This window comes from Pezoporus flaviventris, unplaced genomic scaffold (assembly GCF_033815535.1).
Source record: "Pezoporus flaviventris isolate CSIRO_AGI_PZ_B2104156 unplaced genomic scaffold, CSIRO_AGI_Pfla_v1 ptg000036l, whole genome shotgun sequence".
Taxonomy (NCBI): domain Eukaryota; kingdom Metazoa; phylum Chordata; class Aves; order Psittaciformes; family Psittacidae; genus Pezoporus; species Pezoporus flaviventris.
Genome location: NW_026892584.1, coordinates 26,952,982 through 26,968,603, shown reverse-complemented (window position 1 = coordinate 26,968,603; position 15,622 = coordinate 26,952,982). Strand labels below are relative to the sequence as shown.

Here is a 15,622-nt window from a genome sequence, read left to right as displayed (position 1 = left end):
GGTTGAATTCTGCTTCTCAGCCAAGAGATGATGATTCCCAGAGAACAGAGCATGTGGTGAGGGCATGAAAAATCTCTTGCTGATAGGAAACATACCTTTCAGCTTTTCTATTGGCTTTGAAGAGTGCGGGGCTCTGCCTGCCTTGTTCAGGCAGACTTTTCTCATCCCAAACAGTATTACTGTCCCATCTGGAAGTATGAAATATGCAGTGAAAACACATAAATGGCTGCCTGTCACCCCTCCTCTATGTGAGTCTGATCTAAGCTTCATTGATGTCTCCAGGAAGTTTTCAGCTTCATTGATGCTGAAGCTCTGAATTGACACATCCTCCTTTTCACTATGTCTTCCCCCCCCACCCCCTTTCCTTTACTATGGCTACTTGCAAATCAGGAGGAATCATCTAAGATTCACTGTAGGAAGCAAAGGAGCAGAGTAGTCACATTGCGAGCTAGGGTGAGGAACAAGGTGACATTAATGTTAGTGTCACTAATTGTTAATGGTTGCTTCTTTCCTCCTTTGCCAGGAGCATATTGGCCTCCCACCTGTGCAGTGCACTCTCACTGATGCAATGGCCGACGGTGAAGGTAGGGCAAAAATCTTCGTCATGGTTTTCTGCCAGGCTGACTAATGGGAAATAGGCAGTAAAGCTAGCTATGCCAACTAGTTGAGGAACAAACTGTATCATATACTTGGTTTCTTATACTTCTTACATAAACTCTTTTTCTTATACTTGCCCTTTTTCTCTCAGTCTTTACTCCTTGAAAGCTCAAAATACATCTAGGCACACAGGCAGGAACCTTTCTAGCCATGAGAAATGATCCAGGAGAAATAAGTGGTACCTATGGTGTGGACTGGCAGGGAAATAATATTATGCCCACATCTCCCCACTCCTGTTAAGAAGTGGAGGTTGGGGACTGTGAAGGGAGAAGAGAAACAGAAGAGCGATTATTTTTGTAATGTGCTTAGTAGCAGTAACTGTGAAGCATAAAGTTACCTGTAAAGGGTATTTGACTCCTCAGCCAAGTCTGAAGCACAGAGATGCTGCTTAATGTTCTTTTTGTGTTATCATTATATCATATTTTTCTCTTCTTTTTGTTCCAGAGGTACTACGTGTTCCCAACCTAATGGGTAGCTAGTTATCTGATGAGTGCTCATGGAAGAGATGATTATCTCATTTCTCAATCATGGCTGGGAAGTCACCAGGACACTTTTTGTGAAGGACATCTAGCCAGCTCTGCTCACCTTGTGAAGCATTGTCCCAGCACAGGTTCGCCCCTCTCCCTTGGCATATCACAGCTGAGTTGCAACTACTCGTAGACATAGCCCAGATAGATAGTTTCTGTTGCAGTTTCTGTTCTTTGACTCTTTTGATCTCTGAAAAGAGTAATGCTTCTCTGCCAGATGAACAGTTCATATAGGGCCAGACTCAGTGAAAAGGGCATTTGCTGTGATGACCTGTGTGAGAATAAATATAATCAGCAAAGTATGGAACCTGGTACCAAGGAGGTGACAACGTTTGCACTTAGCATGGTATCTCACTGACAATTTGGGGGTAATTTATTTATTCCTCCTATTGGGACAAGTAATACACACACGTGTCAGGCAGCTGTAGGTAGACTACTGCTGTCTTTGTTTGTGAGAATGTCCAGAGGGATGACAGGAGTAACTCAGCAACATATCCTGACATATAGGGCAATCACAAATTCCGGAATTAGCCGTTGATTCCCACTTTTGTGGACATGTTCCATGGAAAAAGCAATTGCTGTAACTCAGTTTGTGTTAATAACTATTTTGCCAAGTGCATGCAGCATCCGGACAATGCAGCTGTTCTAGCTCAGCACTGGCAGTACCACGTGTTGCTATGTGCTCCCCTGCCACATGGCCTTGCTGGCTTATGCAGGCAGGATATTGAGGTTCTTCTGCACTGTGCAGTTGAGCCTGAGGTGAGCGTGATATTTCGCTGGTCTGGCATGGCTTGTCTAATTAACTAAAGCTGCCACACAAGCTGCCGTGATCTACCCTGTGGACTGTGTCTCAGGCCTGTTCTTCATTCCTGTCTGCAAACATAAGCTTGAGCGTGAAGGGGAAGGATAACCTGGCCTGAATGGCAGTCACAGAGCAGTCATTTTGCAAAAGCTGTCCTGTAGCCCTCCCCCTGGTTTGGTGAGCATCACTTTTATGGCACTGCATTACTTGCAGGGCTGGAAAGGACATCTTAGCAGAGCCCCACCAATGAAAAACAGTAACACGGTTACCTGGGGTGACCCTCCTTCCAAGTGGAAGGTGTGCAGAACAGTGAGCTGGCTGCTACCCACAGGGACAGGGGTTTTTAAGGGAGCTGGAACAGTCCATCCTGCAAGGGGCTTGGAGCAGCTCGGTGTGGTCAGCAGCCACAGGGGACTGAATACTCATCGGTGGCCTCCCCACCCAGAGGGCAATGTGCCAGAAACACGACAAGAGGAGGAGGCAGGAGAAAGAGAGACTATCACAGCAGTGAAGGAGCAAAAATGTATCAAAGATTAAACAGGGCAACAAACTGGATCAGAGTAGGGGCCTCCTCTCATGGAGCTACAGTGGAAAGAAATGTGCAAAGCAGCAACAGCAATGTAGGATTTTCTGCAGCTAGAGAAAGTGAGCCTGAGCTAGAAGTGCTCAGGGCAGTGGAAGAGCTGGGGGATAGTGCCTTGAGAAGCTGATGCCTGCACTAATGCTTTTCCCATAAGTATCACTCCCTTCAGACTTTGCTGTACTTTCGTGATGTGATGACAAAAACAATGGGGGAAATGACAAAAACAACTGGGAGAAATGAGTGATTACCCCAGGCTTGGTACAAGAGTTCATTAGATTGAAAAATATCTGATGAAATTGTGCTTCCTAGGACTGACCCAAAGGATCATCAATTTGTAGTAGTATTAACCACTGACAAAAACTATAAACAACAGTTTAGTTAATGTGCTGGAGTTTAATAATGTAAATGCTAATACAGAATTACTTGCAGTGTTGTGATGGAAAAAAATTTACGGTGCTGGAAATGTAATTATTGAAGGTGACTGTAATTTTGGCTTCAGTTAAATCGTTTTCCTTCCAAATGTAACACTCTTCAGTGAGATCATTCATAACTTCTGTATTTATTTCACTTGGCTTAATTAGCACATAGTGTAAATTAACCCCTCTCAAAAACATGACTTATGTGCTGTGATTTAACCAATTTGTTAAATGCAGCCTTGTTTTGTGTTGATTCTTGCCAATTTAGGCAGTGATCTCAGTTTGCTTTGTCCTGGCTTCTCCTTCTCTGATCAGTGCCCTGCCTTTTATTATTCAACAATTGCAGTTACGTCAGGAGTGTATGATTAAGCTCATGGAAAATGTAGTGCTGGTTTCTTGAAATCAGGGAACAAGATGTAAAGTAATTTCATTCATCAAAATAATGCACTTGATTCCGGGACTTTTTTAGAATGGTCAATGTGCTGATTTTAATCATTTAGAAAAGCCTGGTATTTCTGAATTAAGCAAGCTGGGATTTCTAAACAGAAATCAGTTTCTTATTGCGTAATAGGAAGTAATACATTAAAAAAAATCTCTTATTTTATACATCAAGGAATGCCTTAAAATCTTTTCTTTCTAGAACAATCCTTTGTGTTATAAGAAAAGGAATATTATCAGAGAAAGGCCAAGGTGCCTTTTTAGTTTCCTCTGTTTGTTTCAGGTGGATGAAAGGGAGAAAAATGATCTGTTGGGGAAAAGGCCACATCTATGTAAAGAAGGAAGGATTCTAATCTGCTGTTGTTGTTATTGTTAGGAAAATATGGGTTAAAAAGGCTAATACCTTGTTTCTAAGCTATTTTGAAGGTAAATATGATCTCTAGTAGTGCTGTGAATGCAGAACTACAAGATGTAATGAGTGTGTATGTTTGTGTGTCGATAGCTACAGAAAGAGAGGTCTACATCTGTCACTGTATCTTAGATTGGTACTAGGTTTTTGACTTGTCTTTAAAGCATCAAGATCATGTGGTGGAAGGGAGCCATTTGCCTTCCTTATTGTCACATTTTCCTAACTTTGATTGGTGCATTGTATACCCAGGGAAGGAGTATCTGGCAGCTATACTTCTTCCCTGAAAAGAAACGACTGTGAGTGAAGTTGAAAGACCTAGAAGACTGTAAATGGTAAAGAGAAGTGAGCGGGGGACTGTTTGTTTTGTCTTCTAATACAAACTGTAGGAGCATGAAATAAATAGGATGAGCTTGATGGCGTGTTCAGAACAAGCAAAGGAGATACTTTTTTGGGCAGTGATCCATGAAACTCATTGCTGCAGGAGCTGAATGCTTGTTGTGGTTGAAAAAAGGGACTGGAGAAATTAATGTAAGAAAAATCATTGGGGTTGTTAAATGCAAAGGCCTCATCTCTAGCTCAGGTAGTCTTTGATCCTTAAATCACTGGCAGACTTACACCTCCTTGCCCTGTTTTTATGTTCCTCTCCGGTCATCTGCTGCTAGCCACTTTAACAGAGAGGGAGCACTGGCCTAAATGGGGCTGTGGTCTGAAGCAATAGAGCTGTTTCTGCATGTGCTGTGTGTGCTGCCAAGGGAAGGTTGCAGTCACCGTGTGGCTATTTAGATTTACGAGGGGCTCGGTGAAGTAGTGACAACTGAGTCGCGATGTATCAGTGGTACCTGTTGTCTTCTCAGTTTTTCTTATGAAAGATGGCTTGAGCCTTTGGCCAGTTACAATTTTGCCTCCTATTTACAATTATTTGGTTGATGCTACTCTCAGAGCTGAAGACTTTTCTAGCCTCTCAGGCCCTGTGGAAGAAAGCACACAAGGACCAGAAGCATGATGGGCCTCTCAGAGTTGACTAGCACTAATGTAAAGACTCACTGGCTGCAGTTCTTTTGGAGAAAGGCTGTTGGAGAATGGCTGGCAGCAATGTTTTGGATCAGGGTTGTCGTGTTTTGCCGAACCATCCTTGTGCTTTACAAACCCAGCTCCTCACAGTTGCTTATCAGTCTCTGTCTCTTCCAGCCACCCCAACACACTGCAGGGCTAATCCTGCTCCCTGTGCAGAGATGTTCAGGTTCTGCCACAGTGTCATTTCAGGTCATTGCAGTGGCACAGAAGGGCTTTGTAAAGAATCATCATAGATAGAATAGTTAGGGTTGGAAAGGACCTTAAGAACATCTAGTTCCAACCCCCCTGCCATGGGCAGGGACACCTCACAATAAACCATCTCACCCAAGGCTTTGTCCAACCTGATCTTGAACACTGCCAGGGATGGAGCACTCACAGCCTCCCTGGGTAACCCATTCCAGTGCCTCACCACCCTCACAGTAAAGAATTTCTTCCTTATATCCAATCTAAACTTCCCCTGTTTAAGTTTTAACCTCTTACCCCTTGTCCTGTCACTACAGTCTCTAATGAAGAGTCCCTCCCCAGCATCCCTATAGGCCCCCTTCAGACACTGGAAGGCTGCTATGAGGTCTCCATGCAGCCTTTTCTTCTCCAGGCTGAACAGCCCCAACTTTCTCAGCCTATCTTCATACAGGAGGTGCTCCAGTCCCCTGATCATCCTTGTGGCCCTCCTCTGGACTTGTTCCAACAGTTCCATGTCCTTTTTATGTTGAGGACACCAGAACTGCACACAGTACTCCAGGTGAGGTCTCACGAGAGCAGAGTAGAGGGGCAGGATCACATCTTTTGACCTGCTGGTCACGCTCCTTTTGATGCAGCCCAGGATATGGTTGGCTTTCTGGGCTGCGAGCGCACACTGAAGCTGGCTCATGTTCATTTTCTTATCAACCAAAAGAAAGCCAGGCACACAGCACAACCTCTCCTCTTCCTGGTACTGGGAAGTTGAACACTGAAGTTTTCACTACATTAGCTAATGTTTGCTTTGATTCCCTCTGTGATACCTTAGCCTGAAAGAGAAAAATCTTTTTGGTTTTCATTTTATTTCATGTTCAGGTAGCCACAGACAACTGCTGCAATCATTTTAGCATTTGGAGCTTAAGAACATATCCCAGCAGTTAAACGTGACTTTATCTTGGGGGAGAGAAATGTGTTTAGAGAACTCAGCATTGATTAGGTTCAACAAGAAAAAGTGCTGGGTCCTGCCTTTGGGTCACAATAATCCCATGCAACGCTACAGGCTTGAGGAAGAGTGGCTGGAAAACTGCTCATCAGAAAAGGACCTGGGGGAGCTGAACATGAACAGCTTGTTCCCAGGCAGCCAAGAAGGCCAACAGCTTCCTGGCCTGTATCAGCAATAGCGTGGCCAGCAGGGCCAGGGCAGTGATCATCCCCCTGTACTTGCATTGGTGAGGCTGCACCAGAATCCTGTGGTCAGTTCTGGGCCCCTCACTACAAGAGAGATACTGAGGTATCTGGAGTGGGTCCAGAAAAGGGCAACAAAGCTGGTGAAGGGTCTGGAGCACAAGTGTGGTGAGGAATGGCTGAGGGAACTGGGGTTATTTAGTCTGGAGAAGTGAGGGCTCAAGGGGGACATTATTGCTCTCAACAGCTACCTGAAAGGAGGATGGAGCCAGGAGGTGGCTGATCTCCCAGATAAGAAGTGATAGGACAAGAGGTAATGGTCTCAAGCTGCACCATTATATTACATGCATATATATATATATGTAAAATAATTCATATACATATACGTATGTATATATGTATATACATATATATATTATGTGTATATATATATATACACACATAATATACATATATATATGCAGCTGTAATATACTGGATATTAGGAAAAAATTCTTCACCAAATGGGTTTCCCAGGGAAGTGGTGGACTCACTGTCCCTGGTAGTATTTAAAAAACCTGTAGATGAGGCCCGTAGTGACACGGTGTAGTGGTGGACTCTGGGATAAGGGTTGGACTTGATGATCCTTCTTAAAGGTCTTTTCCAATGTAGTTGATCCTATGATTAGTAAAGAAATCTCCTTCCCTCTTCAGCTAATTGGACTGGAGAAAACAGAGTATTTTTCTAGAATTTCCTGTGAAGCTTTTCTGTAAGAAGAAATTTCAGGTGGCCCTCAGTTTCTCCCAATGCTCAGTGTGCTTACTATCAGGACACCCCCCACCTCTATTTCCAGTGTGAGTGAGTGAACAATAGTAAGGAATGTAAGGAAAGCCTTGAAAAACCTATGCAGTGCAGAAGGGTGCCCAGGATGTGTAAGGAAGACAGCTGCTACTTCAGAGTTAAGGGACTGAGGAAACCTTAAGTCCCATGAACGGTGTTTGAAGACACCAGTGGGGCCCGGGCTCACCACAGTCCTCTGGCTGCCCTTGCTGATCTCGTGACACCAGTAGCTCCAGCGCCACATAAACTTGTCAAAACTGCTGCCCTTTGCAAAGCCACAGAGTGGCTGTCCCTGTGCTATATTTAACTGAGGTAAAGTCTGCTCTAAAGTCCTACTGTGGTGGCTCATCTTGGTTTTTCATTCAAGCTCTTTTCTCTCCCACAGCCTTTCCTACTGGCCACCACTAATTCACAGCCATCGCCTCCTGAGGGCAGGCTGAGACACCTCTTGGTTGCCTGATGAGTGCCGCTGCCTGGAAAAAAGACCTCAGTGTTGGTTAAAAGTGAGACGTGGAGATGGTGGTGCTTACATGGGGGGTGACGCTGTCCGTGCTCAAAAGTCAGAGTCCTGGGGTGCTTGTTTCTCATGTCTCTACCCCAGTTACCACAGTGAGTTTCTTCTGCTTTCTGAAGCAGATATGAGCTTGCTCTCCTGCATTGCTTGACCACCATCAAAGCAAATGCCATGACTTCAGCACTTGCACCCGCTTTATAAGCAATGGATTCTGCTGTAATACTTGCAACACTCATGATGTCACTGTTGGGTTTCAGCCAGTGGTCTATTCTATGATTAGAAATTTTGTTTTTCACTGGAACAACTTCAAGGCTTTTTCATCACTAGCTCATCTTTATTCCTTGCACCAGTGAAGTGCAGAATGTAGGGAGAAAATGGGTGAGTGGAAAAAACAGACCAGTCCATGGCAGATGCTGACAACAACATGCCTGTCTGATGAGCTCCCAGCAATGCTTATCTTACAAAATTGGAGGAGCTTGCTGAGAATTTGTTTTCTGGCTATGGGCAAACACCAGATTAGTGCTTCTGAGCAGGCTGGGGCTCTCCTCCCATACTGCAGCATGCAAAATCCTGCCTTCTCCCACCCCAGCCTCTTCCGTGGGGTGGGGGAACCTCAAGGGACAGAACAGAGCAGCTCCTGAACGCAATAAACATTACTCTGCCTGGGTTAGTTTTTACATTCTGTGTTTTATTTCTGTTTTGTTTGAAATGACCTGTACCACAAGAATACAATTTATTTAACATTTTTTTCTTTTTCTCTTTTTCCTTTAGGAGCAGATAATAGTTAAGTAGATACTGGTTTACTTTTTACTTCACTGACTGTCTATAACTCTCTGCATCATTCTCACAGCCTCTGTTTCTCTGGCTTCTCCACATAACCCAGCCACAAGAACAACAGAGTGGCCTTTGGCCATATGATTGATTATAGCTTGTGGATACAAAGTGGAAGCTTTTTTTCTCAGCTCCGATTGGTAATAGAAGCTCAACAAGTTACATTCTAGGGTCTTTCTCAATGACTTTCCCCTCTAACAGCTGCTTACATGTTTCTGGTGCAGCATGTTTTATTTATTTGTACTAGGGTTTTTTTTAAAAAAAAGGATGACATAGTTTGCAAAGAGAAAAGAACACACACACACACACCCCCCGCCCCAGCACGAGCAATACTGCAAGGGTCTGATCACTGGGGGGCATTTCTTGTAGCTTCACAGTTTTGCCGCGAGGTGTAATGCCCAAGTTTCCCCAGAAACCTAATTCTGTGTGGTATTGTACCTTTTCTTTTAATTGATCCCCATGAAATTTGGTTTGCATTACAGGCCAGACACCACTGTTCCCAGAGAAGAATGTGCCCGAAACAGAAGAGCTGGTCACTTGGGAAGTATTGCCTTTTGTAGTAGCTGACAGGTATGCGGTTTCTGTTATCCGCACATGCAAATCAGAGGCTGGGGGTGCTTTACCATAGTTGCTGGACATGGGCTTCGTGCTTATTAGCTGTTACTGATACGCTTACTTACCTCTTCTGCTTTGCTTTGAGTCATAGAGCCCATTTATGTCCCAAGGCTCAAGCTCCATTATCTTTTACGCCATGAAGAAGGACAGCTATATGGTGCTGACTCTGTGACTCCTAGATTACAAATGAACAGCATAAAGAACACCAACCCATTTCCTAGTTCATGTCTCAACTTCCACACCCCCGGTATTAAGAGACTGTGAGTATTCAAAGACCAAAGCATTTGCTGACACCCCATTTCCTACTTCTAAGTTCACTGATAGGACTACACAACAATGTTCCTGTCCTCTGCAAGCCCAGCTTGCTGCGTAGCTGGACATACTCCTCAGTTGTGGCAGCGTGATAGTATTAGTGATGCACAGCAGATCAGAATAACTAACTGTGAAGAGATACGCATGATTCCTGCACTGGTGGAAGGGCCCAATAGAGCTGACCTGGTTCACAATTTAAGATAGTACAAGACTTTTAAGGGTTAAATCTAAATAGATGTTTCTGTCCCAGTTCCTGGGGGAGAGTTTGCATTCCTTGCTTAAAGAGATTAATGTGTGATAATTACTGTCTGATTCAGTTCCCATCCTATTTGAGAAGCAATGCAAAACATTTCCAGGCATATTATCTTCAAGAAGTGGGGGATATCCAGGAGGGCTCCAAGGTTATGCAACTGTGTTGGAGAAAGAAGGTCCTGGAAAAAGAAAAGTGTTTGGTATCTTCATACTGTTCTGCCAAGGCAGGAGTTGCCTCCATGCCACAGCCCTAGTCTAAATAGCCAGCATTCTCTGTGGGCTCGAAGCTAACTCTGCAGCTCTTCATTATCATTATTTAGTAGGTATCAGTAGGTAGTTCTCCCTCTGCATTCTGGAAAGCAGGCCTGGGGCCAAATACAACAAAGCTGGAAGAGCCTTTTTTCTTTGTAAGTATGTGACCTTTCCAGGCAGGGCCCAATAGAGTAAGAATTGCTTTTTAGGATCTTTTCTTCTATTTTGGGACAGCTGTCTTTGCACAGCAGGTCAGGACACAGTAGGCTGATGGCGAGCTGGGTAGGACTTGGCAGAGAAGCAACAGTGGTCAAATGAGTCAAACTTACAGGTGATAGTGCAACCCAGCACATTTGTGAGAGCATTTTTGCCAGAGTCAGAATTGTTGCCAGAATGCAGCACATAGCGAGCTGGCTCTCTAGTGATGGCGTGCATTTTGTTTTGGTCCCTCTCAGTCACAGATGGATACAGGCAACCAAAAGCCTCTCATTTTCTCACCAGCTCCCTTGCAGAGGCAGCTGGGGAGAGAAACACAAGTATCTGTTCAAAGCATAAGGGAGCTCTATAATTGCTACTGCTGTGATCATGGAAGCAGACGCAGCTCCCATGTGCCTTCTGCTCCTTAGGTCTCAGTTTACTAATGTGCCTGAAGCAAACTGAATTCCTTCAACAAGTGAGTACAAATTGAATAAAAGTAGCTACAATTGTGTAGTGTAGGAAAACTCAAAGGAGGTGGAACTGAACCAACTCAAGCGCCAGGCTACAAGAGCTGAAAGGTCTGCATCAGTTAGCGCCCCTCATCTCTGAGCTAGCCTGGGTGCTGTTCTGCAGCACTGACAGCCCTACTGGAACGCACTGTTCTCTAGAAGAAAACAGGCACCCAGTGCCTCCCTGATCACATGCCTCAACCCTGCTTTGGAGGGCTTCCTGCCAGGGGCAAGCTACTCCTCTGCCACACCATCTTTCTTCTGGGATAGCTAGGAAAGCTTGAGGGTAACAGAGGCAGTAAGCTAGTGGTGTCTCGAATGTGTATCAGAGGCTTTTTCTCAGTGGTACTGCCATGCCACTGACCACAAAACAGACAATACATTCAGGTTTCATCAGCTCAGGCTGGGTCAAAACTAAAGTGACCTCGAAAATAAAATCTTAGAGAATGCCAACAGCCAGTTTTGCAGTCACCCACATTCCCCTCTGGCTACTGGGAATGCAGCAAATCTAAACCAGGGCTTGGAGACAGCAGGAACCTGGTTACATGAGACAGGTAAATAAACATTCCCCCAATTCTCCCACCACCTTAAGGTCAAGTATTTGCTTTCCCATCAACGAGAAAACCTCTTACCAGGCCCAGGTATCATCTGTGCTAGCTCTTTTGCTGCTGTTGAGGATAATGGGATGAGGCAGGGGAAGACAGTAGTTGGGATATCAGGGGTTTCATGCCACCCTCTAATTTATTTCCATAGACTGCCACAAAAAAGCAATCTCTCAGGCTCAAGAGCTGCCTCCTCAAAAAAGCAGTGCCCTTGATTCCTAACTAGCATTTGGCAATAAGCCTAAGTCTCTGTGGAGGCAAAAAGCTATCACTTTAATGAGGTCTAGGAAAGCTCTGTTTTGGGGTGCATTTATACTTGGGCAGTAACCATGCAGACAAAGCCTTGTGTTCTCTGCCACAAGGAAGAAGTGGGAAATGGCACTCGGCTGACCTGGAGAGGCAGGTTTGATACACTATAGGGTGAAAAGTGTAGAAGAATTGTAGTTAGCACCACATAGGAGAGGATGCAGAGATTATCAAGTCAACCCAGCTCTGAGGCATCATATAGGGCTCTTTTTTCCTTGCCATTTGGGAAAGCAGACTTGAATTCTCTCAGGGACATATATCCTACCTCTTCAGGGGCCTGCAGGGATTGTACATGGGAGGGAGTAGCCAGGCGTAATGACACACTGTACAAGGTCGCAGAATATCTTACACAGTTAGGAGCATCTTTCCCGGTAAGAAGTGGGGCCTCTATGTACAAGTGTTAGCTGTTGCTAGAGGGGTGGCCTGGGAGCAGCCATTTTGATCAGCAGAGTTCCAGCAGTGCTCTTCTCCAAAGGAGCATCTGCTCTATGTAAGCGTCAGAAAGGTGACAAAAAGAAGGACCCTGGATGCTTCCCTTTCTATCTGACCCCTCACAACACCAGCAGATAATGTTTATATTGACTCTATTCTTCCTCTCTTCCTGCTTCTGTTCCCACTCCCCCTCAAGCACAGGCGGAGGGAGCTGGGGAGCAGGCGGCCTGGACAGTGCCGAGAGCATCACTGCTCAGTGGGGCTGAGCCCAGATGACCGCCTCAACAAGTGCAAGAGCATATTCTGGTACTTTCCACAGAGAAAAACAAAAACAAGAGAAACGGGTGACTGATTAAAAGTTTCCCCCTTCTGTACACGAGATTCTGCAGTCACGCTGGCAGATAGACATTAAATAATTCTTCCATAATAAATGACTGGAGATAAAAGCCGGCGGTGACTGCTGCTGCTGTTTGGACTGCTCCGTTGTCTGCATCTTTGTTTCTAGTTGTTTGTTCCCCGGCCACTGTCAGCTGGCGCTGGGGCTGTCAGACCTTTGCCTCTAACATTTCTAGGAAGAGTTTATGCATGGGAACCTTGCCCTGAAGTTTGATGCTGTAGAAGTGCTGCACAGCTTTGGCGGCCGTCTGCCGCAGGAGGGGCAAGGTCAGGAGCAGCTTGCCCGCTCGCCGGGGCTCCTCGTTGCGCTGACTCAGCTCGTAGTCCTGCAGGGCTTCATGGAGAAGGTCCTGGAGTTTCTGCACGGCATCCATGTCCTCTATGTGCATGGAATCTGCGGCGTGGAAGAAAAGACAGCAAACAGACAACTCAGACATGAGGAACAAGAAAGGAAATCCTTTATGGTCCTGGAGCTAAAGATGCTTTCTTTCCTTCTCTTTCTTTTCTGTTGTTTTGGTTTGGGTTTGGGGTGGTGGGATTTTTTTGTTGTTTGTTTGAGGGTTTTTTGGGTGTGTGCGTACTTTGTTTTGTTTCTTAAGGGGAAAAAAATGCACCTTGCTGACAGGTGTTGGTGCTGCTGCAGTGATGTTTGGCATCAGCCCAACGAGTTGGCTGCAGCAGTGCAGGGACAGTAAGGTTGCTGGGGTAGGTGACACATTGTGCCCTGCATGCTGCTGAGTTTGCCAGCTACCCCAAAGCTGTTCAGGGGTCAGCCAGGGGCCTTTGTGACTTGCACATTCACTTGCCCTCCATGCTCCTTATGGGCAGAGTCACCCTGCAAGGGGCAGCAGCTGCTGTGCTGCCTCTTGGGAGCAATCTCATTAAGAATAATTAACACTGCTATAGCGCTTCATCTGTCTAAACGGCCTAATTGCCGTGCAGCTGCTCAGGGTGTCAGCAAGACAGAAAAGCCCCAGTAGGTCACAACCAGTGTGCCCAAGGGTGTTGCCAGCCCCACCTTTGTGCATATGCTGCTGTTTTCAAAGACCGCCAGCAGCTGCTCAGGGAGCTTCCTGCTTCACTGAAGGAAACCCACACGTCTTGCAAGGCCCCTTCCCTTAGGCTGCCAGTTAGATTTCTTCAAGCTGCTGGAGGGGCAAGCAGGGTTTGCAAGGCTAGCACAGCTCCTTAGCGTGTCGCTGAGGCAAAGGTGAGCCAGTCTGGGTTTGAACTGGGAAACCCAAGTTGAACACAGGTTGCTAAACTCATAGGTAAGTCAGAGTGACAGAGGGCAGCACCAAAGATCAGAGGCTAGATTAGAGAAGCTAACTGTCACTGAAGCTTTTCTTCCTTTTCATCTCGCTGATACTTGCTTCTTTCTTACAACCTTGACAGAGCTGGAGACACTACTGCCTTGTCATCATTGTTTAGAGACTTTTAATTGATACTGAACGCACTGATCAAGTTTCCTGCCATGGGACAATGAATCCAAAGGCAGCAGCAAAGGGCCACCATGGCAAGCACACATGCACGTGCACTGTCTGCCACTGCAGCTGGACTTTGCAATGCAGCAGTGCTCTGGCTCAGCCACACACACAACACAAATGTGAGGACATGGGCTCCTCAGTGTGACAGCAGTGAAAGAGAGGAAGGCTGGCCGAAGCATCAAAATCTCTCTAGAGATATGTGTCATCTCTATGGAGAGTGCAACACAAATACTGTGAATTTCATACATGTACAGTAAATGCTATTTATCATGCACAATTTAGAAAGCATTACAACAGTTGGGAAAATATTATGTCTAGCAAGAAAGCTGTTTAAGAAGCTGTTTAGAAAGAATGCACTAATTAGAGTATATTAAAGGGTTGTATTTCCAAGAAGCCTACTAAGAAAGGATTGTTCTTGCTGCATTTGCTTTTTGTATTCAAGAGATCAGGCAAAGAAGTTCAGAGCAGGTCATCACAGTGGCCTGAGCTAGCCATAGAGCTTGATTCTGAAATGTAGGGAGGGAGAAGCATGTTGCCAAGTCAGTCTGGCAACTTCTCCCAGCCAGGTAGCATCTCTGGAAAATTTCCATGCACCATCCAGGAGAAGTGAGTGGGACCTGTTTCCTGCCAAGTTGCAAAGGTAATTTTTGAGACTGGAAGTATCAAGAGCTGGAGCTTGGAGAGAAATATCCTCCAGTCTTTCTGTTTAATGTCCTCCCAGGTGGGGGAAAAAGTAATCACAGCCCATCAGAGTTTGCAGATTCCAGTGGTGCTAGAAGCACCTGGCAATGAGCCAAGCTTCAGGTCCAAGTGGGTGCTCTGGTTTTGGGTACTGATGTAGCTGAACGGCAAAGAGAATCCCTCCTGCCACCTGACTTCTGTAAGGTGAGGAGACTTAACAGCACTACATAACTAAATGTACCCAGGGAGAGCAATTGGGAAAATAAAGATCAAAGCCTGCCCCACTTCCCTCCTCTTTGCTGAAAGCAGCTCAGAATCAGCAGCTGACTGCAAAAAATACCAGTGCAGGATTAATTTCCCTGCAATTCACCAGTGAGCTGGTGTCGATGGCATTGATAAACTGTTAATTACAAAATCAATAGCTATGAATTTTTACAGCTGGTGGAGCACTGAGGTGGAAGGAGGTTGCCCAACTATGTCCCTGAGGGTCAGCTGGCCTAAAAGTTAGGCTTCATGTCAGGAGCCCCTCTCCAACACTGCTGACATGGGGTACAGGGCAGGTGTGAGATGGACAAGGCTCACTGCCTCCTCACCTAACTCTTTTTCTTGCAGCTTCTGGCTGGAGCAGGAGGAGCCAGGATGTTGCAGGACCTGTTAGTACAGAATTTGCTACATATCCCCTTGCTAGATCCAGATCTTGCTCCCTCCATCTCAGAATTTAAATACATGGGGAAAAAAAAGGGAAATAACATTTGGCCGGTATGGGATTTCCTTAAATGAACATGTGCTGTATGCTAACCTGGAGGGCTCTTCAATACACAGGTTGATCAATTTGTTTCATGAAGAAAAAGGACCTTGGAATGCCTAGGAAGGGACTGCTGGCTCTGAAGGGTAACAGTTTATATAGCACCCCTACTCTGTCAAAAAATTGTGTGATCATATTGTTGGGACTTGCCTGCTTGTCTGGGCATTAACAATTCATTTCTCAGCTCTCTAAAATGCACTTACTAAAGACAGAGGTCATCTGAATTATCTTTGCGTGTCCCAGCAGGTGTGTCCTTGGTGCATTACACTGAGGACTCGGAGATCAGCCACAGCTCTGGCAAGGTCAGCCTATTGTCAGCTTCTCCTCTAGCAAAGAGCAAGTA

General features: G+C 45.5%; 1 protein-coding gene and 1 long non-coding RNA gene across 10 annotated transcripts in view; one reads left to right on the top strand and one right to left on the bottom strand.

The window, feature by feature from the left end:
- The window catches only part of LOC133274444 (uncharacterized), a 90,278-nt gene extending 85,491 nt beyond the window's left edge, over positions 1-4,787 (top strand). Inside the window, exon 3 of the long non-coding RNA XR_009745148.1 lies at positions 1,102-4,787. This is a non-coding gene — a long non-coding RNA (uncharacterized LOC133274444). The remainder of the gene's footprint in view (positions 1-1,101) is intronic.
- A 6,375-nt stretch (positions 4,788-11,162) lies between these two features.
- ESRRB (estrogen related receptor beta) overlaps positions 11,163-15,622 on the bottom strand; it is a 137,231-nt gene continuing 132,771 nt past the window's right edge. For all 9 annotated transcript variants that reach the window (XM_061463652.1, XM_061463648.1, XM_061463651.1 and 6 more), the window contains one exon: positions 11,163-12,700. In XM_061463652.1, the coding sequence (XP_061319636.1) occupies positions 12,456-12,700 (245 nt within the window). In that variant the 3' untranslated portion in view covers positions 11,163-12,455. The remainder of the gene's footprint in view (positions 12,701-15,622) is intronic.